At 63.3% G+C, this 26,388-nt stretch overlaps 3 protein-coding genes across 3 annotated transcripts; 2 read left to right on the forward strand and 1 right to left on the reverse strand.

Moving 5' to 3' along the window:
• Positions 1-1,157: 1,157 nt before the first annotated feature.
• On the reverse strand, positions 1,158-2,404 carry LOC308635894 (testis-expressed protein 19.2-like; the record flags this gene model as incomplete). The annotated part of the gene is made up of 1 exon (XM_081270741.1): positions 1,158-2,404. The coding sequence occupies one exon, from the start codon at positions 2,402-2,404 to the stop codon at positions 1,361-1,363; it is 1,044 nt and encodes a 347-aa protein (XP_081126867.1). The 3' UTR covers positions 1,158-1,360.
• A 2,639-nt stretch (positions 2,405-5,043) lies between these two features.
• LOC308635892 (testis-expressed protein 19.2-like) lies at positions 5,044-6,304 on the forward strand (the record flags this gene model as incomplete). The annotated part of the gene is made up of 1 exon (XM_081270739.1): positions 5,044-6,304. One exon carries the CDS (start codon positions 5,044-5,046, stop codon positions 6,085-6,087), a length of 1,044 nt encoding a protein of 347 aa, XP_081126865.1. The 3' UTR covers positions 6,088-6,304.
• Positions 6,305-14,551: 8,247 nt separating this feature from the next.
• On the forward strand, positions 14,552-18,544 carry UTS2R (urotensin 2 receptor). Its single transcript, XM_081270738.1, has 2 exons — positions 14,552-14,950; positions 16,938-18,544. Exon 2 carries the CDS (start codon positions 17,019-17,021, stop codon positions 18,165-18,167), a length of 1,149 nt encoding a protein of 382 aa, XP_081126864.1. The 5' UTR covers positions 14,552-14,950; positions 16,938-17,018; the 3' UTR covers positions 18,168-18,544.
• The last annotated feature ends 7,844 nt before the right edge of the window (positions 18,545-26,388 follow it).

The raw sequence follows: 26,388 nt of genomic DNA on the forward strand, positions 1-26,388 counted from the left end.
GTGGTGTCTCCAGCTCTTTAGGGTCTAGGCTTAGGAGTGGGATTGCTGCTCACAGGGCCGTCCTGTCACTGTGGGGAACGCGTTGGATTTGATCTCCCTCACCCTAACTTGTGACGTGGTGTTGGAGAAGAGCTGGGGGCAGCTCAGGGGCAGGGCTGCCCCTCCTGATCCGCGAGCTGCCGCAGCACAGCACCCCTCGAGCAGAGGCTCCGAGACCCTGCTGAGGCTGCCTGGGAGCAGGACCAGGTGCAGGTGGCCCACGGGCTCCCAGGCACCGAGAGCTCCTAGGTGGCGGGGCGCCTCAGGGGGAGCGGCGGCCTCTTCTCCAGCACTGGCATCAGAAACCTTCCTGATCCAAGACCCAGACGCTCCGGAAGGGGCATGAGAGGCGGCCCTGGACGCTGGACGACAGGCCCCACTGCTGCCTTTACTGACCCGGCAGGAAGCCCTGGGGTCATGCCCCCTGACCATCCAGCCTGGGACGGCCAGCAGAGGAGCTGGGACGCTCCAGACCGTCCCCTGCAGGAGGAGGCAGCCACACCCCCAGCGTCCCCCGCACCAGGCTCCCGACCCCCAGGCTGCGGCCTCACCTGCGCAGAGCCCCCAGGTGCCCATCTCACCCCTACCCCCTTCACACCTGGTCTGCCCCGAGGCCGCTGTACTTTCTGGGGCACGCAGTTGTGAGACACGCTCACGTCGAACTCAGGGCCTCCTGGTGTAGGTGGCCATCTGCATGTGGCCTCGACTCACAGCATGGCTGAACCCTTGTGGCACCAACTGCCCTCGTGAGGCTGAGCCAGCGCCCTGAGCTGTGACCCTCCTGGCCCCGGGCGGGATGGGGCCTGGCTCGGACACGGGGGACTCCTTGGGCCCATAAGGACTGCCGAGGGGAGACCACGCAGGGCGCAAAGCAGAGCTCTGTGACTTTATTGAAACCAAACAACACGCAGAGGAGCAGGAATCGGCAGGCCAAGGCCCCGGTGCCCAGCATTCACCACCCGATCTCCTCCCACGGCAGACTAGGCCCCAGTGCCGCAGTCAGGGCCCCGCAGGACGTCCAGGACCCCTCCCACGCGTCCACAACATGGCCTGGTCGCCCGTGTCTCTGGGGGTCTCGCCCCTGGCGCCCCTCCTCACAGCCAGGCACGGTTCTGAGACCTGCTCCCGCATCAGGGGCACTTGACCTTTCGCCCAGGAACAATGATGGTCAGCGCTGCGTTCCGAAGCAGGTGATGGCGAGCGACAGTCAGCTGACAGGCAGGTAACTGCTGCTAGGAGTCCGTGAACGTCCCTGACCTTCCCTTGGGGCCCCCGCGGCCCGGCCCCCCAGGTGAGCGGCCAGGACAAGGGCCCCAGCCCCTCAGTTCTGGGGCCCAGGCCCGAAGGGCTGGAAGCAGGGCAGCTCCCCCAGGACAGAGGCTCCCACCACAGCCAGACTCTCCCCGGGCCTCTCGGGCACGCCGCTCCAGGGCTCGGCAGTGCTGGCGTCCTGTCCTTGGGGGCAGGACCGTGGCTTCGAGGCCGAGGCCCCCTCCTCCGCCTCCCTCTGGCTGCAGGGTGAGTAGGAGACGATGGTGAAGCCCCTCTTCTGCAGGGCGCAGTCTGCGGGCACCAGCTCCGCGCCTGGCCCCGCCCTCTCCAGGACACTCAGCTTCCAGCGGTGCAGGTCCTGCTGCTGGGACGGGTTCTGGAGCCTCACCACCCACACCTCCCCGGGGTCCAGCAGCAGTTTCCAGTGCTGGCCCGGGCTCTGCAGGGCCCAGCCCGGAACCATCCTCCGAAGGTAGACAGCATCCTGGCAGCCCACCATGGACACAACCTGCAGGCCCAGGAGCCAGGCCTCGGCCGCCTCGGCCTCCTCGGGCTCCACGGGCTGGCTGGTACCCAGCTCCAGCACCATGGGCTCCCCGGGGGGCAGGTCTGCACCCAGGAAGTCCTGCCACGGAGAAGGGGGGCGTGGCCAGTGTGAGCATGGGGGCAGCCCCTCGAACCTCCAGGGCAGGGCCTGGGTCCAGTCGGCGTCCTCGGGGCCCAGGCCCAGGGGCACCGCGTTCTGGGGCCCCAGCTCAGTGGGCACAAACAGGGGGTCCAGGCCCACCTCTTCTGACCCCGCTGGTGCTGACGCCAGGGCCCCAGGCCCCCAGGGCTCGGCGCCCCCCTGCCCAGGCGGCCCCGGGGACCCCTCCTGCTCAGGCCCTGCCTCCAGGAGCTCCGCGGTCTCGGGGTCCCAGTCCTCGTCTTCCCAGTCTTCCGACTCCAGCATGTCTTTGAGGTCCAGGAAGGCCACCTTGAAGCAGGCAAAGCAGACGCTCAGCTCGTCCCCGTGCTGCATCTGGTACAGCCAGGATGCGTAGAGGCAGGACATGCCCTCCCTCCCATGGCGCACGCTGACCGGGGGGCACATGGCCACACCGCCCGCCTTCTGCAGGTGGGCAGCAGGGGCCCTCCCTGGGCTCTCAGGGGAGCAGGCCCACAGGCTGGGGGCCAGGGAGGTGCTGGGGCAGGCAGGAGGGGCTGGGGGGAGGGAGGCAGAGCGAGAGGAGGAGTTGGGGGTGTGGCGTAGGTGGAAGAACGGGGTCCCAATTCAGCTGGCAGTTGCAGAGACTGGGGTCGGAACTTCTAGAAGCTTCTGCAGCTGAACCCTGTGTAGTGTCTGGAGCTGGGAAGGCAAGGCAGGTGGGGTCAGGCAACCCTGGGGCAGAAAGCTGGGGCCCGCAGGCCTAGGGGGTGTCGGGGTGCAGGCAGGCCCCCAGACCACCTCCGCTCGGCCTGCCCCACACGGGACTGGGGTCCCTGGGCCACCCCGTCCCCTCAGGGGTCCCCTCAGCCCCTTCGGCCTGGCCTACAAAATGGGAGGGAGCCCAGGGGAGGCATAGGCCCGGACCCTCCCGGATGGTTGCCCCGGAGGATAGATGGCCCGGGTGGCCCTCAGCATCCAGCCCCGACCCACCCTCCCTCCCCGGGGTGCCCTCACCAAGGTGCCTCCCCTGCAGCCAGCCAGGGAAAGGGGGAGCAGGCCGGCCCGGGCCTATAAAGGCCGGGGCTCATCTGCATATCTCCCAGCAGCCCCTGCGCAGGGAAAGTGCTGAGTCGCCCTGGCCCAGGCCAGCCACGTGCAGCTCGGCGCCCCCCCCAGGGCCCGGCTGGCGCTGCTGCTCCACCTGCCCACAGCCAGCCCTGTGCTCCCCGGACTGGCCTGTGGCCCCGTCCCTGCAGGGGGACGCCCGGTCCTGGGCCCACTGCCTCGGGTGGCGTTTGGAAGCCGCCGATTCCAGTTCCTTGTGGATCTGGGAAGCGCCCCGCGACAGTTGGCTGCAGTTGAGTCCCCCCTTCCGGGTCGTCTGCGGCGCTCTCACAGGGCTCTCTGAACGCATCCCTGACCGCGAGGGCATCAGCACACCCCGCACACCCCACGCCTGGCCGACACCAGGGGCCTCTCAGCAGGTGACCCAGCAGTGGAGCCCTTCCCTTGCTGTGGGCCCAACGGAGAGGAAGGCGCTCCACGCACCTGCAGAGTTTGCGAGAGTTTGCGCCCAGCGGCTCTGAGGCGCCTGGGCAGCCTGGGCAGCTGAGAGGGGCTGTCTGTGCACGTGAGGGGTGGTCCCTCCCGTCACCGAGGGGTCACTCGGCTTATCGTGAAAGGAGCCTGGAGCTGCCAGGGCTGGAGGAGGCAGAGGGGCATTACTAATTAAGGGAGAGGCAAAGGCCACAGCCTGCCCGAGCCCGAGCCCCGCCAGACTCTCTGGAAAGGGCAGAAGTGCCACAGGCATCAAGGGTGAGGGGCCTACGGCCGGCCCGAAGGTTGGGCCGGGGCCGCGAGGATGGCACGCCCAGGGCCAGCGCTGCGTGGGGCTGGGTCCCCGTCATCACGTCCACACCACAGGGGACCCCGAGGAGGACCTCGGCCTGGGCGATGGTCGTGTGTCTGGCGGGTTCCACGGTAACCGATGAGCCAGCGCTGTGTGGCCTGGATCTGGGCATCTGTGCGTGGGGAGGAGGCGGCACGTGGACGCCCCGCACTGCTGGCCGGGTCTGCTGTGACCCCGACACTGACCTGGGCACTGACCACAGGCGTGCGTTCAGAGAGCCCTGTGAGAGCGCCGCAGACGACCCGGAAGGGGGGACTCAACTGCAGCCAACTGTCGCGGGGCGCTTCCCAGATCCACAAGGAACTGGAATCGGCGGCTTCCAAACGCCACCCGAGGCAGTGGGCCCAGGACCGGGCGTCCCCCTGCAGGGACGGGGCCACAGGCCAGTCCGGGGAGCACAGGGCTGGCTGTGGGCAGGTGGAGCAGCAGCGCCAGCCGGGCCCTGGGGGGGGCGCCGAGCTGCACGTGGCTGGCCTGGGCCAGGGCGACTCAGCACTTTCCCTGCGCAGGGGCTGCTGGGAGATATGCAGATGAGCCCCGGCCTTTATAGGCCCGGGCCGGCCTGCTCCCCCTTTCCCTGGCTGGCTGCAGGGGAGGCACCTTGGTGAGGGCACCCCGGGGAGGGAGGGTGGGTCGGGGCTGGATGCTGAGGGCCACCCGGGCCATCTATCCTCCGGGGCAACCATCCGGGAGGGTCCGGGCCTATGCCTCCCCTGGGCTCCCTCCCATTTTGTAGGCCAGGCCGAAGGGGCTGAGGGGACCCCTGAGGGGACGGGGTGGCCCAGGGACCCCAGTCCCGTGTGGGGCAGGCCGAGCGGAGGTGGTCTGGGGGCCTGCCTGCACCCCGACACCCCCTAGGCCTGCGGGCCCCAGCTTTCTGCCCCAGGGTTGCCTGACCCCACCTGCCTTGCCTTCCCAGCTCCAGACACTACACAGGGTTCAGCTGCAGAAGCTTCTAGAAGTTCCGACCCCAGTCTCTGCAACTGCCAGCTGAATTGGGACCCCGTTCTTCCACCTACGCCACACCCCCAACTCCTCCTCTCGCTCTGCCTCCCTCCCCCCAGCCCCTCCTGCCTGCCCCAGCACCTCCCTGGCCCCCAGCCTGTGGGCCTGCTCCCCTGAGAGCCCAGGGAGGGCCCCTGCTGCCCACCTGCAGAAGGCGGGCGGTGTGGCCATGTGCCCCCCGGTCAGCGTGCGCCATGGGAGGGAGGGCATGTCCTGCCTCTACGCATCCTGGCTGTACCAGATGCAGCACGGGGACGAGCTGAGCGTCTGCTTTGCCTGCTTCAAGGTGGCCTTCCTGGACCTCAAAGACATGCTGGAGTCGGAAGACTGGGAAGACGAGGACTGGGACCCCGAGACCGCGGAGCTCCTGGAGGCAGGGCCTGAGCAGGAGGGGTCCCCGGGGCCGCCTGGGCAGGGGGGCGCCGAGCCCTGGGGGCCTGGGGCCCTGGCGTCAGCACCAGCGGGGTCAGAAGAGGTGGGCCTGGACCCCCTGTTTGTGCCCACCGAGCTGGGGCCCCAGAACGCGGTGCCCCTGGGCCTGGGCCCCGAGGACGCCGACTGGACCCAGGCCCTGCCCTGGAGGTTCGAGGGGCTGCCCCCATGCTCACACTGGCCACGCCCCCCTTCTCCGTGGCAGGACTTCCTGGGTGCAGACCTGCCCCCCGGGGAGCCCATGGTGCTGGAGCTGGGTACCAGCCAGCCCGTGGAGCCCGAGGAGGCCGAGGCGGCCGAGGCCTGGCTCCTGGGCCTGCAGGTTGTGTCCATGGTGGGCTGCCAGGATGCTGTCTACCTTCGGAGGATGGTTCCGGGCTGGGCCCTGCAGAGCCCGGGCCAGCACTGGAAACTGCTGCTGGACCCCGGGGAGGTGTGGGTGGTGAGGCTCCAGAACCCGTCCCAGCAGCAGGACCTGCACCGCTGGAAGCTGAGTGTCCTGGAGAGGGCGGGGCCAGGCGCGGAGCTGGTGCCCGCAGACTGCGCCCTGCAGAAGAGGGGCTTCACCATCGTCTCCTACTCACCCTGCAGCCAGAGGGAGGCGGAGGAGGGGGCCTCGGCCTCGAAGCCACGGTCCTGCCCCCAAGGACAGGACGCCAGCACTGCCGAGCCCTGGAGCGGCGTGCCCGAGAGGCCCGGGGAGAGTCTGGCTGTGGTGGGAGCCTCTGTCCTGGGGGAGCTGCCCTGCTTCCAGCCCTTCGGGCCTGGGCCCCAGAACTGAGGGGCTGGGGCCCTTGTCCTGGCCGCTCACCTGGGGGGCCGGGCCGCGGGGGCCCCAAGGGAAGGTCAGGGACGTTCACGGACTCCTAGCAGCAGTTACCTGCCTGTCAGCTGACTGTCGCTCGCCATCACCTGCTTCGGAACGCAGCGCTGACCATCATTGTTCCTGGGCGAAAGGTCAAGTGCCCCTGATGCGGGAGCAGGTCTCAGAACCGTGCCTGGCTGTGAGGAGGGGCGCCAGGGGCGAGACCCCCAGAGACACGGGCGACCAGGCCATGTTGTGGACGCGTGGGAGGGGTCCTGGACGTCCTGCGGGGCCCTGACTGCGGCACTGGGGCCTAGTCTGCCGTGGGAGGAGATCGGGTGGTGAATGCTGGGCACCGGGGCCTTGGCCTGCCGATTCCTGCTCCTCTGCGTGTTGTTTGGTTTCAATAAAGTCACAGAGCTCTGCTTTGCGCCCTGCGTGGTCTCCCCTCGGCAGTCCTTATGGGCCCAAGGAGTCCCCCGTGTCCGAGCCAGGCCCCATCCCGCCCGGGGCCAGGAGGGTCACAGCTCAGGGCGCTGGCTCAGCCTCACGAGGGCAGTTGGTGCCACAAGGGTTCAGCCATGCTGTGAGTCGAGGCCACATGCAGATGGCCACCTACACCAGGAGGCCCTGAGTTCGACGTGAGCGTGTCTCACAACTGCGTGCCCCAGAAAGTACAGCGGCCTCGGGGCAGACCAGGTGTGAAGGGGGTAGGGGTGAGATGGGCACCTGGGGGCTCTGCGCAGGTGAGGCCGCAGCCTGGGGGTCGGGAGCCTGGTGCGGGGGACGCTGGGGGTGTGGCTGCCTCCTCCTGCAGGGGACGGTCTGGAGTGTCCCAGCTCCTCTGCTGGCCGTCCCAGGCTGGATGGTCAGGGGGCATGACCCCAGGGCTTCCTGCCGGGTCAGTAAAGGCAGCAGTGGGGCCTGTCGTCCAGCGTCCAGGGCCGCCTCTCATGCCCCTTCCGGAGCGTCTGGGTCTTGGATCAGGAAGGTTTCTGATGCCAGTGCTGGAGAAGAGGCCGCCGCTCCCCCTGAGGCGCCCCGCCACCTAGGAGCTCTCGGTGCCTGGGAGCCCGTGGGCCACCTGCACCTGGTCCTGCTCCCAGGCAGCCTCAGCAGGGTCTCGGAGCCTCTGCTCGAGGGGTGCTGTGCTGCGGCAGCTCGCGGATCAGGAGGGGCAGCCCTGCCCCTGAGCTGCCCCCAGCTCTTCTCCAACACCACGTCACAAGTTAGGGTGAGGGAGATCAAATCCAACGCGTTCCCCACAGTGACAGGACGGCCCTGTGAGCAGCAATCCCACTCCTAAGCCTAGACCCTAAAGAGCTGGAGACACCACGGGCGAGCTCACAGCAGCACCGTCCGTGCTGACCGGCCTGAGGGGGAAGCCGCTCTCTGCCATCCAGGAATGGGTGGCCAGCGTGGCGGCCCTGGCCCCGGAACAGTACTCAGCCACAGGAGGAAGGGAGAAGGGCCCGGGCCACACAGACCCACCTCCACGGCACGCTGCGCGCAAGGAGCCCGTCACCAGAGAGGGAGTACCACGAGCCGTTGGGGTGCAAGACTCAGAACGGGCAGATCCAGAGCAGAGGGGCGGCTCCCGGGGGCTGGACAGGGCTTGGGCCTCCCTCCTGGGTGAAGGAAGCCATCAGAAGCCAGGTAGCCGGCTCGGTGGCACGTCTGTGGACTCACTAAGTGCTACTGCACTTCACTTCAACTGGTTGTTACTTGAGAGTCACCTGAATTTTAGACAATCAGCTGCAAAGGTTCTAGCTCAGGGGCCCAGAGCAGGCACACCTGGGTCCCTTCACAGAGCACTGCGCTGAGACCCCGCTGCTGCAGTGCCTCCCCTCCAGAGCAAAGCAGCCACTGCCACCCGGCCACACCCCAGCACAGGGCCACCTTCCCTCCACTCTGAAGCTGCCACAGAGGATCAAGCTCCTTTGCATCTCGGCCTGGGCAGGCTGCTCAGGGGGAGGCTCTAAATAGCACTAGAACCCCGCAGCCTTTCACAGGTCCACCGGGGCCCCGTGTCTCCTCAGGGGGCTGCTGCTCGCCCTGTGAAGGCAGACCTGGAGTGGGCCTGGACACTGTGAGGGACAGACAGGTCGGCGGGGGGCGGGGGGTGCTGGGGCGGAGCGAAGAAGCATGAGAGATGCCGGGGGTGTGCAGAGTCTATCCCCAGGCCCATTCCAGAAAGATCTACAGAGAGCCTGCCGTGTGCTGGCAGCTCCTGGCCCTGGGAAAGGCGGAGGTGGGCACTGCAGGCCCCGGGACTCTGTGTACTCTCACCCACCATGGCTCCTTCAGTTGCAGCCATTAGCTCCTGCCTGTCGGGCTGGGTCCTGTGTCCTATGTGTCCAGTTGTCTCCGGGAGCCTGGAGGTTGGCCCTGGAGACCTCTCTCTTGCTCAAGTGGACCAGAGCCAGTCATCAGCATCAGCACTGGCTTCCACGTTGCCAGCCACAGTCTGGCCTGATGCTCCTGCTGGCCACAGAGGCCAGCCCTGGCTGTCCTGCTCCAGGAGGACTGCTGAGCTGCGGCCTCCTTCCCAGGGCCTGGGGATCCTCTGTGGTTGAGCTTTCAGTTCTGCGTTGGCACTTGGACTCTGAGACCCAGACCCAGGGCACATGGTCACCCTTAGATTCCAGGTCTGACACTTCAAAGGAGGCCAGCCCAGGAGGACTGGGGTCCACACTCAGACCATCTCCCTGGGGCATGGTCACAGCTCAGCTGACCAAGCAGGTGTGAAAGAGTCCCTTTTCCACATATCTTTGAACTTCGTATCTCAGGTCAGAGCCAGGTGCAGTGACACGTCTGTAATCCCAGCAACTCAGGAGGCTGAAGCAGGAGGATTTCCTAGTAGAAGGCCAGCCTCAGCAACTTGAGATGTGAAGTTGTGTGATCCTGAACTGAGCCTTTTTCTAAGGTCATCCAGCCTTCATATGACCCGGGTGACTAGGGAGGCTTCAGTGTTGGACTCCTGGCACCTCCCTCCCAGGATGGAGGCTCCTGGAGGTCAATCTTGAGAGAAGTCTGTGGTCCTGGATACTTGTGTCCCCTGCGTCTCAACAGTCCAGAGCTCAGGCCTCCCGGGTCGGGAGCGCACCAAATCCATCTGCTCCCGCCAGCTTCAGCGCCTGGCTCAGCTGGGGCCGCCCCGGTGTCTGAGACTGTCCTCTGGTTGATTTCCCCTCCCCATCTGGAAAGCTGTGCAGGTTTTAACTTGTTTGACTGATGTCATTGTCTGTCCAGCTGCCTCTCAGATCTGGGGGCTTTGGGGAACAGGATTGGGGAAGTTCTACAACCTGGACCCAGAGACAGGAACATTCGCCAGAGCACCAAGAGGAGCATCTCCTGGAAGAGCAGAGTGGACTGGGCTCTGGCCAGCACGTCCTCCCCACCTCCTTCCCTCAGGCTGTGGGAGGCCCCCAGGCGGCCAACACCAGTAGGCTGGCCATTTCTGCACAAGGTGGTCCCTGCTCTGCGGTCTGTTGTGGGCAGTGCAGCCGAGCTGTCCCCTCAGTCTTGCTCTCACTGGTCATCTTTCCCCATGTCCACCACAGACCATTCTGTGCACCTGCCCCCCGTGCCCAGCAGCTGGATGGACTCCAGTCTCTGAGCACCAGCAGAGGCAGGTCCTGGACAAGGTGTCCTCTGTGACAAGGCTGAAGGCTGGATGGGCCCCTCCAAAGCCGCCCACGAACCAGCCTCTGCCTGCAGCTCTCTTCCAGGATCCAGCAGCCCAGGTGGAAAGAGTCCTTCGAGACGGCTGATCTTCCATTAGGCTCAGAGCAGAGCTTCCGGAGCCGCGTCTGTGGAAATGGGCCTCACGGTGATGACTTAGGATTTAGTGGGACACAAGTGGATCAGGTGTGCCAGGTGACTTGTGCAGAGCACAGCGGGTGGGGGGGGTCCTGCAGGTACAGTCCAAGCCAGCATTCCCCAGCCAGCCTCGGGCACCACTGGCCGTGTCTGTGCACACGCAGGTCCAGGCCAAGGTCATCCGCATAGGCAAGGCTTCCCAGCTGACCCTCCGCACCAGCACCTTCAGGCCTGAGCTCCTTCCCTCCTTGTCCCTCCCTGTCCCTTCCTTCCCTGCCCTGGCTCTCAGGGCAGCCCACATCCCCCACATCCATAGGATCTGTTCAGCATCCACCCTGAATGGATGTCCATCCTTCCTGTGGGATACAAACAGACAGACATTGCCCTGTGGCCGATGGCTCTGTGGGACGTCATGAACAAGGGACAAGGGACCGTGGCCACACCAGAAGCACAGGGCGTGGCCAGTTGCCTTGGGCCAGTGTTGTCCTGGACCACATGTGTCCAGTCCATGAGTCTTTGGGCTCCTGTCAGGCTTGGATGTCTAAGTGCTGGCCCTGGGCAGGCCAGGCCCCTGGAGGCTTCGGTGTGTGACCTGAGCACCCTCCAGGATAGCAAGCCGCACAGGGAGGACAGGGTGGGACAGGCCTCTGTGGTGGGTACAGCAGGGCTTCCTGCTGTGCGGGAGACGGACCCTCCTGCACCAAGAGCCTGGGGGGCAGTGGGATCCTGGGGTCTCAGGTTCCCTGTGGCTGGCCCTGTACCCCCAAACCAGAAGCCCTCTGCTCCCTGCTGACTGAGGGCCCTGAGAAGTTGTGGGGGGGCGTGGATTTCCAGGGTGCTGGGGAGGTCAGATGGCTCCGTGCAGAAGCAGGGGTGGCACAGAGGAGGAGGTGAGAGGTGGGCAGGGAAGCCGCTCTGGCCAGGCTAAGTTGGGTGGGGCCTGGGGCTGAGGGTCTGAGCAGAAGGGAGCTCCTGGGTCACCCTCCTTCTCTGAGGCTCAGGGACTGCAGGCCTCTAGGGTGTCAGGAGGGATGGATCAGCACCTCCCCAAGTCCTTCCCCTGCTCACACCAACCAGGCCATTAGCATGGGCCACGTGGTTCACCTGACCAGGAATCATGCACCTCTAGGCGGGTAGGTGAGACAGGGAGGGGCTGAGCCCTACTAAGATCCCACGCATGGTGCAGAACAGCCCAAAGATTGGTCCCCCTCGCCTGTCTCCATCCCTGGCATCCCGCCAAGAGCAGCACCGTGAAGACCAGGAAGGGCCACCAAGGAGACCCAGAGCTGGACACTCGGCTGTCTTTGGTGTGGTATTTCTTCCCTGAACTGTGGGTGGAGCTGCCAGGCACCCAGGGTCCTGATAGGGTGGGAGGCTGCCTTACCCAGCAAGAATAATCAGAGAAGAAGAGTTTACTTATTTTTAATTTTCATTTGTTCTTTCTAGACATGCCTGACAATAGAGTGTTTCTCGACATGTTACACGTACGTGCAGCGTGACTCACTCTAGTGGGATCCGTCCTGGCAGTTGTACGTGACGTGCCGTCTCACTGGTTGTGTATTCACATTCGGGCATGGGAAAGTGAGGTCCCTTCATCCCCCTTTTGTGTCATCAAGGAATGACTCCATTCCTTGGGGCTGGAGGTGAGGCAGGACATCATGGTGGAAGATTGTGATGGAGGAAACCAGTCGGGAACATGGCACCAAGGAGCTAAGCTCAGCTCACAAAACACAAACTGCAAGGGCATACCGAGGAACCCAGCTCCACCAGCCACACCCCTCCTGCCTTCAGTCACCACCCAGTCACTCCCCATCAGGGATTAATGCACAGGGTGGTCAAGGCTCTCGGGACCCAGTCATCTCACCTCTATACCTTCTTTCATTGTCTCACACATGGGCTTTTGGGGACACCTCACATTCAGACCCTAACAGAGGCTGAGCTATGCCCTCTCTGCTCCAACCACAGAAGAGGGATGAATACATGGGAGAAGGCAGAGCTCATCCCCAGAAGCATGCCCAGAAATAGCCTGGGGATGGTGGCTGTGCACACGAAGCTCTCCTGGGGCCTGGCAGAGGGGACTTCAAGCTCCTCCCAGGAGAGGACACTGAGCACACACCTGAGCCCAAAGCCCAGCGTCTGGGAGCCACAGCAATAGGCAGAGCTGCTCCCAACCTCACCCCAATCCCCTGGAGTGTGGACTCACAAATGATGGAGAAGGAGTCATTGGAGATATCTGATGTCCAGGATGCTCTGGAGTGTTGGGAAAGAGGAAGAAGAACTCCATGCTCACTGGAGATGGAAAACCATGAAGCAGAAAGTGGCGTCCCCAGCATGAGTCCCCAATCCAGCCCAGCCCCAGCTGGGCCACCCCCAGCGACGTCCCTCCTGCACGTGGTCCGAAGTCCCTGGAGCTCCCTGGAGAGCTGTAGGCCGAACTCTGCTGGTCTCCATGGTTTCTGGAGAGAATCCAGCTGTCGTTGGTTCCTTGTCCCGCTTGTTTGGTTCTGTTTTAATCCGACGGCTTTACTGCCACTTCTGTCTTCAGGTCTCTGCTGAGGTGCAGAGGGGTGGTTCTCCTGCCTGCGACTTGCTGAGGTTCTTGACTTGTTCACCAGTTCTGAGAAGCTCCCAGCCACACTTCAGATACTGGTTCTGTCCCCTTTCGCTCCTCTTCTCTGGGGCTCCGGTGCCAGGCAGCCGGACGACGGGGCCCCATCTCCCTGCTTGCCTGTGTCTCTATTCTTCTCCTTGTCTCTCGGAGCTCGGATCATTCTATTGACCAACCTTTGAGTCAACTGATTCTTCTGTGTGGTTTCTTAATCTTGGACATTGTATTTTTAAAGTTATAGAAAGACTCTTGGGCTCTTTTATTAGAAAATCCCGTCCTCTTTGACCCGGTGTGGAGCACCTGCCTCTGAAGAACCAGGGGCTGAAGCCAAGGCCGGGCCTCATGCCTGCCAGGGGTCCACCACTGGGCGGCACCCCGCTGGGCTGGGTTCCTTGGGTTGAGCTCGTTTCTGTGAAGGTCCTAGAGATGAGATGTCAGGGCAAGGGGCCGGTCCGAGACAGGAGTGCAGCCAGCATCTGCCTCCAGGACACCTGAAAGGGGACATTGGAGGGACAGGGCAGGGCACATGACAGCCCCCTTGGGGTCAACACTACTGGCTGCAGAGTGATCATGGCCCCTTGGTGATCCATTCCAGGCCTGAGGAGATGGCGTGAGTCCTAAGAACATGGGGTCTTCTCCCAGGACAGATGGGGAGTCTCAGCTCCTTCAGGGCAGGGGAAGGAGTCTGGGACTTGGAGTCTATGCAAGATACTCTGTGTCCACTCTCAGCAGCAGGCTCCAGCCTTCTCTAAGTCCAGCGAGAATGACTGCATGGACTGCCCCAGGCCCTCTACATCCAGCTGAGCAACAGGAAAGCCAGGTCCACATGCCCCCGTGGGCTCGGACAGTGGTGTGGTACTCCACCCAAAGCCAAAGTGCCTGCCCAGCAGTCACTTCAGCAGCCATAATGTTCCCCTCCCTGTCCCTTCAACCCAAGCATGAGTACCACCTTGCCTTCCCTCGACCTTAGGCTCCACCCCCCTTGAGCCCTCCAGGATGCTACCCCCAGAGGTGCTCTTGGTTTATGGCTCCAGGTGAAGGATGACAAGGCTTGAGGGTCCCACCCTCACCCTCTGCCCCTCCTGCCCCCACTCCTCAAGCCTCCTCCTGGGCAGTGTGCCACCTGCATATCGATGACACAGAGGGATAGTGACACCGCTCAGCTCTGCAGGCAGTAGAAGTGACAGCCCCAGAGGAGGCAGCACATTCAGGATGCACCTGGAGAAGAGAGCTAAGAAGAGAGGGAGGGGCTAGGTGGCCAGGGAAGACTGCTGTTGCAGAGAGGCACTGGAGGCCCAACAGGCAGCAACTGACCACCGACTGCCCCCACCCTGGCAGCTGGCCTGCAGTCAGAGGTGGAGTCCCAGGAGGATAGAGAGTGGGCGCCAGCGGTTGGCCCAGGGCAAAGGGGCCTCATTTCAATGTGACCTCCTCCCACATCCAAGGCCTGGCTGCTTTCCAGTGTCACCTTCGTGGGTTCTGCTAAAGTGTGAAAGGCTGTGAACAAAGACCCTAGAGTCAGGAGGGCCAGGTAGAGGACTAGGTCAGGTCAGATGCAACCAGACGCCCTGAATCCCCAGACCTGCCTCGGTTGCTCATCCACAGAAACCCACAACCCCGACACCTGGGGCTGGACCCGGCCCTGCAAGCTCCCCCGGCAGCGCCTGGGCTGGACGACTCCACAGTCCCCACCCCACGCCTGCCTCTTTCAAGACCCTGGCTCTCTGGGAAGGGGTTGAGGGTTCCTGGGGTGGCAGGTGGCTTCGCCCCCAAAGCCTGATTGACAGCGGAGAATCCGAGGTCATGAAGACTCAGCGGGAGGCTGTGAGTGGCCGCTGAGTCCTGGCTTCTCCACCCCGCACAGATCCAGGGCGGCGGGACCCGCCCATGGCCCCCGGGTGGAGCCCAGCCACACCCGACCTGGCCGTGACCTTCGCGCGCAGGAGCCTCCCGGAACATCGCCCTCCCTGAGGCCTTAGCGCCCCCCGCCCGAGGTCCGCGTCTCGGTGCCCCCGAGTCCGCGCCCCGCACCCCACCCCGCTCCCTTCGCGCCCGCGAGCCGCCGACGCGCCGGGTTATTAATACCCGCGGGCTGGCGCTGGGCCCCGGCGCATTCCCAGCTGGCGACCGGGCAGGTGGCGGCGGCCAGGGGCCGGCGCGGCGCCGCTCTCCCCGTGGAGAGGGCGGGCACCTCCCTCCTTTGCCTGGAAGCCCAGGAGGCTGCGGACCCTCCGCCCCTCCGCGCCCCCCCGACGGGGACTGCGCAGAAGTTCCCGGAGCCCACTTTTCCGCGAGGTGGTTGGAGACTTGTGGGGAGCCACCAGACGCCAGGCGAGGTGGCTGTCCCGAGCGACCCCAGGCTGGGGGGACAGATCTGATGGCTCCGTGACCACCCGAGTGCCGCGGCAGGTGGGTGCAGCGCGCGTGGCTGGGGTCCGGAGAGCTCCTGCTGCCCCGGGGCTGGCATTGTGGCGCCCAGAGGGAACGCGAGGTCCCTGGAGACGCAGGTCTCCATCCTCAAGGAACCGATGGAAGACCCTGAGCCCGTGCCTGCCGCCGACTTGGTGCGGGCTTCCTGGCGGTCCTGTCCCTGGGCCCTAGGCCCGGGTTCTGCCAGGCCGCCAAAGACCCTCCAGCTGCACCAGTTACTTGGGGACTGTCAGGCTGGGGGTCTGGCTCCCTTCTCGCCTGCTTTTAGCAGTCCCATGGGGGAAGGTGGGCGACCCCTAGAGGGCTTGGGCACTGGCCAAGAGGTAGGACAGCTGAGCCAGGGGGCCTGGGCGATTTCCCGCAGGTTAGCTGTCCAGCTGTGGGAGAGGACATGGCGGCCAGCTTCACCAGACCAGAGGCAGCTGCGAGAAGGAAGGCGGGAGGGACTTGGACATGTCTGGTCCCCTTCTGCAGCAGGAGCTCAGGGTCACCCGGAGTAGGACCAGGCAGAATTTATCCTTAATATCATCAGCCTGGAGGGAAGAGGGAAGCCATCTAGAGGCAACACAGGGCAGGATATGGGGGAGGACAGCCTTCAGGGTCTTCTTCCTTTAATATATATATATATTAGTTGTAGTTGGATACAATACCTTTATTTTATTTATTTTATGTGGTGCTGAATATCGAACCCAGAGCCTTGCATTTCCTTGATGAGCGCTCTACCGCTGAGCCACAACCCCAGACCCCTCTTAATGTTCTAAATGAATTTTATTTTTTAAAAATCTTTTCTCACCAAAGGTCATGGAGATATTCTCTTATTTTCTTCCAGATGCCCAACTGATAAATCTATTTAACCTTTTACACATAGATCTGCCATCCGTGGCTGCGTGTGGCGTGAGGGTCCAGGCTCAGTCTGCCATCCGTGGCTGCGTGTGGCATGAGGGTCCAGGCTCAGTCTGCCATCCGTGGCTGTGCATGTGGTGTGAGGATCCAGGCTCAGTCTGCCATCTGTGGCTGTGTGTGGTGTGAGGGTCCAGGCTCAGTCTGCCATCCGTGGCTGTGCATGTGGTGAGGATTCAGGCTCAGTCTGCCATCCATGGCTGTGCGTGTGGTGTGAGGGTCCAGGCTCAGTCTGCCATCCATGGCTGTGTGTGGCGTGAGGGTCCAGGCTCAGTCTGCCATCCGTGGCTGTGCGTGTGGCGTGAGGGTCCAGGCTCAGTCTGCCATCTGTGGCTGTGTGTGGTGTGAGGGTCCAGGCTCAGTCTGCCATCCGTGGCTGTGTGTGGTGTGAGGGTCCAGGCTTAGTCTGCCATCTGTGGCTGTGTGTGGCGTGAGGGTCCAGGCTCAGTCTGCCATCCGTGGCTGTGCGTGTGGTGTGAGGGTCCAGGCTCAGTCTGCCATCCGTGGCTGTGCGTGTGGCGTGAGGGTCCAGGCTCAGTCTACCATCCGTGGCTGTGTGTGGCGTGAGAGTCCAGGCTTGTTTTCCTCCTTTGATAAATGGAGATTGCAAAGGTCTTCTCCCTTTACCTCACTTTCAATTTGGACTTTTAAAGTCAGCAGATATTGCTTTTGTAGTTAGAAGAAAAACACATTTTTAAAAATGTACAAGTGAAATGACATGAGAGAGAGGTGTCTCAGGCTGGACCCCAGGACGCCCAGCTCCTCCCGCGCTGGCCTTGACCCTGAGGGGCTGCACTGCTGTGCTCTGCTTTCAGAAAAGCTCAGTCAGCCCTGGAGGCCTTGGCTGGCATCGCGGCCTGGGCTGGGGTCCTCTGGGGAATTCTCTGGGGACAGCTGGTCACATAGTTCCCAGGTCCCTCTGGCAGTGAGACAGATGAGACAGAAGGGCTCTTCTTTAGAGTCCCTGTCCCTCTGCAACTGAGTGGCCTGTGGGGGCTGTCCGTCTCGGGCCTGTGGGCGTGGAAGGGAGTGCTGCCTTGCACCTTGACGGGCACTTCTCCCACAGGACGGCCGTTGGCCCACAGACACACCCCACCCGTCCTCCAGGAACAGCACGTCCCAGCGGGAGCCCAGCGTGAAGGCAGAGATGGCGCTGAGCCCAGAGTCCCCAACCACATTCCTGGCGCTGGCTGTGTCAGGCAGTGCCACGCCCAAGCCACCTGGTGGCCCCAATGTGTCCTTCAACAGCTCCTGGACCAGCCCGACGGAGCCCGGCTCCTTGCAGGACCTGGTGGCCATGGGGGCCCTCGGGGCAGTGCTTTCGGCCATGGGTCTGGTGGGCATGGTGGGCAACGTGTACACGCTGGTGGTCACGTGCCGCTTCCTGCGCGCCTCGGTCTCCATGTACGCCTACGTGGTGAACCTGGCTCTGGCAGACCTGCTGTACCTGCTCAGCATCCCCTTCATTGTGGCCACCTACATCACCAAGGACTGGCACTTTGGTGACGTGGGCTGCCGCGTCCTCTTCAGCCTGGATTTCCTGACCATGCATGCCAGCATCTTCACCCTGACCGTCATGAGCAGTGAGCGTCATGCTGCAGTGTTGAGGCCCCTGGACACCGCGCAGCGCTCCAAGGGCTACCGCAAGCTGCTGGTGCTGGGCACCTGGCTGCTGGCGCTGCTGCTGACCCTGCCCATGGTGCTCGCCATCCGGCTGGTCCACAGGGGCCCCAAGAGCCTCTGCCTGCCGGCCTGGGGCCCACGTGCACACCGCGCCTACCTGACGCTGCTCTTCGGGACCAGCATCGTGGGGCCCGGCCTGGTCATCGGGCTGCTGTACGCCCGCCTGGCCCGGGCCTACTGGCTGTCACAGCTGGCCTCCTGCAGGCAGACACGGCGGCTGCCCAACCCCAGGGTGCTCCGCCTCATCCTCAGCGTGGTCCTGCTCTTCTGGGCCTGCTTCCTGCCCTTCTGGCTGTGGCAGCTGCTCTCCCAGTACCACGAGGCCCTGCCGCTGGCGCCCCGGACAGCGCGCATCGTCAACTACCTGACCACCTGCCTCACCTACGGCAACAGCTGCCTCAACCCCTTCCTCTACACGCTGCTCACCAAGAACTACCGCGAGCGCGTGCGGGGACGCCCACGCTCCAGGGGCAGCAGCGGTCGTGGGGGCAGCTTCCTGCCCAGTCACGTCCACTTCCAGAGGGACTCAGGACACTCACTGTCCTCCAGCAGCCAACAGGCCACGGAGACCCTCATACTGTCCCCTGTGGCCGCTGGTGGGGCCTGTGTCTGAGTCCCCTGTGTGAGCCTACTGGTCAGGGAGTCCAGGCAGGGAAGGCCCCAGAGCCCAGGTCATGCCCTGCGGCCCTTCCCAAGCGCCCTCTCCCAGCTGGCCTCTACTGCTCTTCCTCCACCTTCTTCTGTTTCTCGCTGCTGCCCTCAGCGAGCTGGCCACGTCCCCACCATGTGCAGATGCTCCTCCCGCACACGTCTCTGGAGCCAGGCCTGCCTCCCAGGCCCATGGGGGTCTGATGCCCCAGCCTTGTGGTCCCAGAGCAGCCCTTCTGCCCTCTTGGCTGGGAAGGCCGTGGGCACCTCTTCCCTGTCCCCTACCCCAGCCCTCCTGGCTTCTGCTCTTCCCTGCTTAGCCCTGGGCACAATAAAGCCGGAGCTCTGCAGCCTCTGCCTCAGCACAATGGCTGAGGAGGGTCAGGGAGGAGGGTCCTGCCCCCGGGACCACGGCATGTGGGGGGCAGCTGCCTGGCTGTGGGGGATGCTTGTCAGGGGCTGGGACACACACATGTGGCTAAAAGGACTGTCCCTCAGTGTCAGGGATGACGTGTACAGGTGGCCTCCCGGGCCTCAGGGAGGGGCAAGGAGAGGCAGGACGAGGTCTCCTCTGGCATGCTGGAAGTGGGGGGGAGCCGGGCCAGGGAGGCTGGGCCACCTCGTGAGCCAGCCCCAGGCCCCACAGCACCACACAACAGTGAACCACGAGGAGGAACCACAGGTGGCAGGAAGACCACAGGAACAGGGCTCTGTGGGCAGGCGGGCCAGGAGGGCCCTGTTCTGGACCCACTTCTCTGGGAACTCTCCTGCCCTCCAGAGCCAAGGTGCTCCAGAGGGGGGACTTCCTGGAGCCACAGGGCTGTCCATGGCCCCTGACCCCCTGAGGTGGACATGACCAAAGTGTTGGGTCTCTTGGGGGCACGGGTGGCCTCACGGCCCAGGGAGAGTCACAGCACCTCAACATGCCTGACCCCACCTGGAAGCTCTTCTGGAGCAGAGAGCAGGGGACCACAGGGATGAGCCTGAGATGTGGCCTGGCCTGGTCCCTCCCAGCCAAGGTCAGGGAAGGGAACACGCATAGGTCTCTGAGCACCTGAGACGTCCCAGATGTCCCCACAGGCCCAACAGGAGTAGAGTCCTGGAGAAAGACCCGTGTGCACGTCTGTGAGTGTGCACACATCCAGGGCACCTCGGTGTGGGGAGGGCGGGAGGGAGACCCAGGGGGGAGAGGGCAGGTGAGCACCAACGTTCCACCCCAGGGAGAGTCGGGCAGGTGTACAGGGTCCTGCTGAGACAAAGCACTCCGCAGGCCACAGGGTGCAATGCAGCCCACAGGGGGCACCTGGCCCTCACCTGGCCTCTCCTGGCTCCTCTCCTGGCCCTCACCTGGCCTTCACCTGACCCTCACCTGGCCCTCACCTTGCCTCTCCTGGCCTCTCCTGGCTCCTCTCCTGGTCCTTCACCTGGCCTTCACCTGGTCCTCACTGGCCCTTCACCTGGCCCTCACCTGACTCCTCTCCTGGTCCTCACCTGGCCTTCACCTGACCCTCACCTGGCCCTTTAGCAGGCCTTCACCTGACCCTCACCTGGCCCTTTACCTGGTCCTCACCTGGCCCTCACCTGGCCCTTTACCTGGTCCTCACCTGACCCTCACCTGGCCCTCATCTGGCCCTTTACCTGGCCTTCACCTGGCCCTCACCTGGCCCTCATCTGGCCCTCACCTGGTCCTCACCTGGCCCTCACCTGGCCCTCACCTGGCCCTCACCTGGCCGTCTTCTCATACCTCCCACAAGGCACACACAGATACACAAGGACCCTACACAACTTGCTGCGGCTCAGTACCCCCTGACCCCACCCTTGGTCACTCCCTTTCCACCTCATTCCTGGCACCCAAGTCCCAGTGAGCTGCCAGAATCCAGCTCCCAGGGGCAGTAGGTGCCATCAAAGCCAGGAAGGTGATCTATGCAGGCTCCTCTAGCTCAGGAGTGTGTGAAGCCCAGCAGGCACTGTGAAGGCCCCTGGCCCCACCTGCCCTGGCCACACCTCTGCTCTGAGGCTGCCGAGGGTCCATGGGTCTGAGGCAGACAGGACCAGAGCTAGGCAGACAGCAGAGGGTCAGGACGAGGGTGCACACAGGTCGGTGTGCACAAATGGACTGAGCATCAGGCCTCCTCTCTCCTTGTTGGTCTGAAGCCCACCTCCTCACCTGTGTGAAGTGTGCTGCAGTGATCAGGCCATCCACAGAGGGGCACCACTCTCACCACAAACCAGCCCAGGATACACACACAGCAAAGGCTCTGGAGACTGTGGGCTGGCAGCCTCGAGGCAGAATCTTCTCTCCCATCTGAAGGCCTGGGAGCTAGCGGCTTTCAGACTCGCCCGCGTGGTGTGGTGCAGCTCGGCTACCTAGAGGTGGATGCCTGGGTCTGGTGTGGGGCTGCCTCAGAACCGGCAAATCCCAGCTGTGGGGCTGGGTGGGTGCAGGCTAATGCGTCCTCAGTGGAGACCCACTGTTCCCTGGGTGGCTGTGCCATGGGCACTCACCCTGAGGCAGGACCCTTCCTGTCCCGGCCTGCACGCGGACCTTTTGTAATCTGGGTGCATCTAGGGGAAGGGATTTCTCTGCACAGAAGCTACTTGGGAATCCCCTTGTGAGACGCTCAGTTGGGATGGAAAGGGTGGTAGGTCTGGGCTGGAGCGGGGTGAATGGTGGGGATCCTGGCTGTGGGGGGCCCACAAGACTCCCAGGAAGACCTCGAGCAGCGAAGCGGCCAGCATGGGGACTGGCTGGACTGAAGGGAGTGACATCCTGCCAGGCCATGGGATACAGCCCTCTCTGCACTGACCTCAGAGCAGAGCAGAATTAGGAAGGGGAAGGTGGCTGATAGGCTGTGGCCCACAGTGGTGATGAATGAACAAATGTGTCACTGGGTCCCTTGGCTGGGAGGGGACACCCAGTACATGAGCAGTTTTCTGGGTGCCTGTCTTTTCTGGCCAGCAGTCTCCAGGCAGGTCTGCAGGGGCTGGATCACCTCTGCCCTGGCAGAGGGTGACACCACATCTCCAGGCTGTCCATGGGGCCCCATGGGACTTTTTCAAGTACCCTGAGCTCCCAGGGGAGTGGCCCAGCCCAGTCCAAGGGCTACGGAGCCGAGGCTGTGACTGCCCCAGGCCCCACCCTCTCTCCCCAACAGCAAGCATTGAGATGTCGCTGATGTGGGTCCACAGGGGGAGAACAGCAGGTGCTCAGCTGTGTGGGGACACACCAGGGCAAGGAGGTACAGATCTCACTACCCAGGCACCTGCCCAGGTCTGTGAGTCCTGTCACATAACTTACCAACAAGAAACACACACACCTAAGTTCCCTGTACTTCTAACTTTTCCAGGAATAGAGCTCTTGGGAAGTCCCACCTACGACAAGTAGATACCACTGTTTACTTGTCCACAGAGCTCTCTGCTTTGGGACATTGTCTCCATCAGAAGGAATTTGAGGGAACACCTACTGGATTGTGGGTGACCACAGCAATAGCATTTATGGGTGAGAGGTGGCCCTGGCCTGGGAGGGTGGCAGGGTGGATGACTGTGATTCATTTGCAAAAGCCTGAGCTCCTCCTGCCCAGAGCATACACCTGCCTGCCAGGTGGGTCCTGCCTGGCTGCCTGAAGGGCCACTTGGGGAAGGCCCTGGGCTCCGTCATCCTCTGGGTGTGGAGCAGGCACTGGGGAGGTTGTCCCAAGCAGTGCAGGCGCCTTCCCCCCTCCCCATGTGCCAAGACAGGTTTTTCCATTTAAATTCCAGACGGATGATGGTACCAGCGGGAAGGCAGCTTGTGGCCAGTGGGCAGCTCAACTCAGGCCTTTTCCAGGCTAGCTCAGGCCCCAGAGGAGCCCCGTCCCGCAAGCCATCAGGGGCAGGTGCCAGGTTGGCACTGGCCCTGGCTGGACAGCACCATCCTGTGGCTTTGCTCTCCTGGACTCCAAGTCTGGTGGACTGGGTGGTGAGTGCAGAAAGAGTGGGAAGGCAGCCTTGCGTGCCCAGCAGCCCGAGGACTCTGTCCAACGCTCTGGCCCCTCTGCCTCCCCTGCCAGCCCAGCCAGGACACCTCCCACTGTCTCAGGCCACCCAGAGGTCACCCCTTGGGAGGTCCCTCCCCTCTCCATCCTGCCCCCATCTGGCCTCTGCTGCATCTTTCATAGGGCCCATGTGAGCCCCCTTCACTGAGGGACTGGAGGCTTGAGGGGCTGCCAGGCCACGTCAGGACCTGCAGGTGGGGGCCATGGTAGGCATGTGACCGGGGAAGTGCTGGACAGACTCCAGTGCCTGGCACTGATGTGTCCTTGCCGGGTATGGGCTGGCAACTGTCCACCCCGACCAGGAGCCAGGAGTGCTGCCCCTCTACTTGGCCACCCTGAGCCCTCCATAGCCTCTGGCTCTCTGTAATGTGATTGACAGACCAGAGCTGTGTCTCACCCCAGAACTATGCATCAGCCTGAAATCCAGAGACGGTGCAGTTGCCCAGGGTGGTGGCCCTATGAGCTGGCAGTCAGTGCCGGCCACCCCGTTCCAGGATTCCTCCTGGGGGCTGGGGGCCTGATGAGGGGGCACACCTACCACCTGAAATAAACACTCGGGTCATCCCATGTGGGCTGGGGCCTCCATGAGGGGTCCCAGGGGCCCAAGGGGCTGGGCGGGGCCTGGGGGAGGGTGAGCCCTCAGGGGCATCTGCAAAATGCCTCCAAGGTTGTGCCCAGGGATCAGCCTCTCATCAGACAGAGACGGGAGTGATCACTGGGCTACCCCAGCTCAGCACTGTGTCCCTTGCCCACGAGCCCCAGATGGGCCCAGGGGTTGGGGTTGGGCAGGAGGGGCCCTGGGGAGGGGCAGGAGGTGTTGAAGGTGGCCACATATCCAGCAGCCCACCTGATGCCAGAGGCCCTGTGGTGCCCTGCCCTCCCCAAGCACCTCATCTGCCAGCTTTGTCCTTTGTCAACGTCACAGGAGGGGACAGAGGATGGCCGTGACCCCACACTGTGCAGTGACCCTCATCAGCCTCCTCAGGCATGGAAGTCAGCCCCAGCTCAATCTCCCCTCAATCTTCTAGACCTCGAAATGGGTTAAGAGGGAAGGAAAGCAGGCATGGGAGGCACGCCTGTGACCCCAGGAGGGTGCCAAGGTCAAGGCCAGCCTGGACAGCTCAATGAGACCCTGTCAAAGTAAAAAAAGAAAAGGGCTGGAGATGTAGCTGGTAGAGCACCCCTGGGTTCAACCCCCAGTACCCCCCCAAAAAAGGACCTGGAGGTGGAAGAGAAGGTAAGGGGAGGGGGAGGGGAGAGGAGGGGAGGGGGAGGGAGGAAGAGGGGAGGGGGAGGGGAGGGAGGGAACCAGGGACCCGATTCCCTCTGGGGGAGGCTCAGGCATAGACCTCCCCTGCCCTCTGGCAGACGGGGCCAGTGCAGCTGCCACTGCAATCGGGTGCTGCCCCCTGCTGGCCGGGACCTGCCCCGGGGCTGGGATGGGACCGGAAAGAACCCCAGATCCCCTGGGACAAAGAGCAAGAGGGAGGTTGGGGAGAGTCCCCTTCCTGTCTCAGTGACAAGCAGAAGTGCCCCCAACCCTGAGCCCCAGAGCCCTGCTGAAGGCGTGGGAAAGAGACGTCTGGTGACTGAAATGTCTCACCAGAGGCCAAGCAGCACTGTAGAGATCCTCAGGCAGGGTGGCCCCTAGGCCACGTCCCTGGGTCCCTCAGCTCCTCCTGAACAGCTCTAGGTGTCAAAGCAAAACCTCACACCTGACCCTGCAAGTGCCCATCCTCCCCCGGCTTCTGTCCCCTGGCTGCCATGTGATGTGTTTGTGGAGACCTTAAAACAAAGCACTGCAGGGTCACACAGGATATCCGACGCTTGGTGTTGACCAGGAATTGGTCTTCTGGGCTGCTAACTGCCCAGTGGTGAAGCCCAAAGAGGAGGGAGCCAGCTGGCAGGGCCTGTATCCGTCCTGCCCTTCCAGGGAAGCTGGGGGTCTGTGAAGCATGGGTTGGAGCCCTGTCTGATGCGTGGTCACTCAGGTGATAACTGCTCAGATCTGGCCCTCTGCCGCCCTCCCCTGGCCACGAGGACACCCTGCAGGCTCAGGTCTGGCCCTCTGACGCCCTCCCCTGGCCACGAGGACATCCTGCAGGCTCCTCCCACAGCCCCAGAGCTCTGCCTGGGGTCTGCTGTGGGTCAAGTGTCCCTTGAGAAGCCTCTGAGGCCTTGTCCAGCCCCATGGCCTGTCTTCACTCCAGTGTCTGGCCAGCCTGAGCCACCGCCGAGCTCTCCAGCAGTACGAGGCAGCAGCTTCAAGGACAGAAGTGCCCAGCCCCATGTAGGACCCCAGGGCTGGGACCAGACGGCGCGACCGTGGGGTTCCACAGTAGGGACCTGACATGTCCCAAGCACAACTTTGGGAAGCCAAGAGGCATAAATAAAGGAAAGCCAAGTGTGGGGGAGGACGCAGCTTTTTCAGCCGGGCCTGGGAACCGTAGCCTCACTGGACAGGCCCAGACAGCTGCCATCCCCGAGAAGCCAGCACGCCCAGCAGCAGAGCTGGACCCCCTGCCTTCCCAGATCCACCAACTCCCCCTGAACAACATGGCCCTTGCCCTAGTGTCCCCCAGGGTAGGCCTGGGAGGGACTGCAGGGGCCCAGTGCTTCTGCCCACTGCCCAGGGCTTGCAGCTCTGGCCCCTGCCCGCACCAGAGCTCCTCCCTGTGCACGGTGGAACCTGCCAGAACAAGCACACTCCAGCTGTCCTGTGTACAGCAGAGAGGCCCCCTGCCCTAGCCAGGCATGTGGTGCAGGAGGGCCTGCAAACCACGGGCAGAGCTGACCTCAGCTCCCAGACTCCTGGCTTCAGGTCCCTTCACCCCCAGGGGGCTAGAAATGCTCCCCTTGCTTTACAAGCCCCAGACAGCCCTGCACCTGGTCTCTTGAGGGCCTGAGGGCCAAGGGTAGCAGCCTCCTCCAGCATGGGGGTGCTGGGTTTCTCTTCTCGCGACTAAAAGGCTCAAGGGTCACTCCAGGTAAACTGGGCTGACTGGGCTGCACAAAATGACCCCACAAGAGACACACGGACCTTTTTCATTGGGGTCGCTGTGATGGCTCCTCTGACCTTAAAGATCCGCAGAAAGAGAGAGAGAGAGCATGGGTAGGAGAAGCTATTCAAATGAGGCCAGGGGTCAGGTTTCAGGGGCCTGAGTCTATCTTCATGATGTCCACTGCCAGCAGGTTGACTGACGCCTGGGCAGGCCACACCCCAGGGCACAGTAAGAGGAGGGGACACACACAAGGCACTTCCATGGAAGATTCTCCCCTAAACAGGACAAGGGGTTAGGTTACAAAGGAACAGGTGAGCGTGGCTTCACCATGGGGCTGTAGCAAGACACACCCATGCACTAGACACTGACCCTCAGACCCAAGAAGGATGGGGAAAGCTCTGCCACATTTCTGCGACTGAGCTCCTCAGCACCCAGCTGGGGAGTGTGACTCAGTCACGTGGGAGGTTGGTCTCCCACATCGGGGCACACAGCCACACTGCTCAGCATACTAGGTAGGGGTGATTGGGAGAGTCTGGCTCCTAGGGGTACTCAGTAAGAGGTCAACCCTTGCCCTGGGGAAGGTGCCCAAGCCCAGGACTAGCCACATGGAACAACATGGGACCACACCTGACCCTGGATACACTGATGGGTGTGCTTCTCAGGCATAGGCTGCCTCCACAGCTGAGCTATTTTTTGGTTCCTCTGACCACTGATGCTCTATCAGGAAAGGCCGGGACAGCACTTGGACAAGAAAGGGATGGGACAGGCAGCCTGCCCAGGCAGGAGGCCCTGGGAGACAGCCTCCTTGGTGGGGACACACTGGGCCTGGTGCTGACAGGCACAAGCTCAGGGCCATCTGGATCATCAGACACCCACTCGGGAAGCCGCTGCTCACCAGAACCTTCTGCAAGTTGCCATTTCTGCTTCTGCCTCTGGGGAAACTGCGGACCCTGCAGGTGTTCCCATCAAATCTGCCCACACTTCAATGGGTCTTCAATGGGCCAACTGGTGTTTAAACTGGACCAGGCCAGGTGAACAAATCCGCCTGTCCACAGACAGGACTTCCTCCCCAGGCCCCGACCTCTCCTGAGGAAGGAGGGCCCTCAGGCTCGCCGAGAACACAGCACCACAGCAAACACACAGAGCCTCT

This window comes from Spermophilus citellus (assembly GCF_964194105.1).
Source record: "Spermophilus citellus genome assembly, chromosome: 17".
NCBI lineage: Eukaryota > Metazoa > Chordata > Mammalia > Rodentia > Sciuridae > Spermophilus > Spermophilus citellus.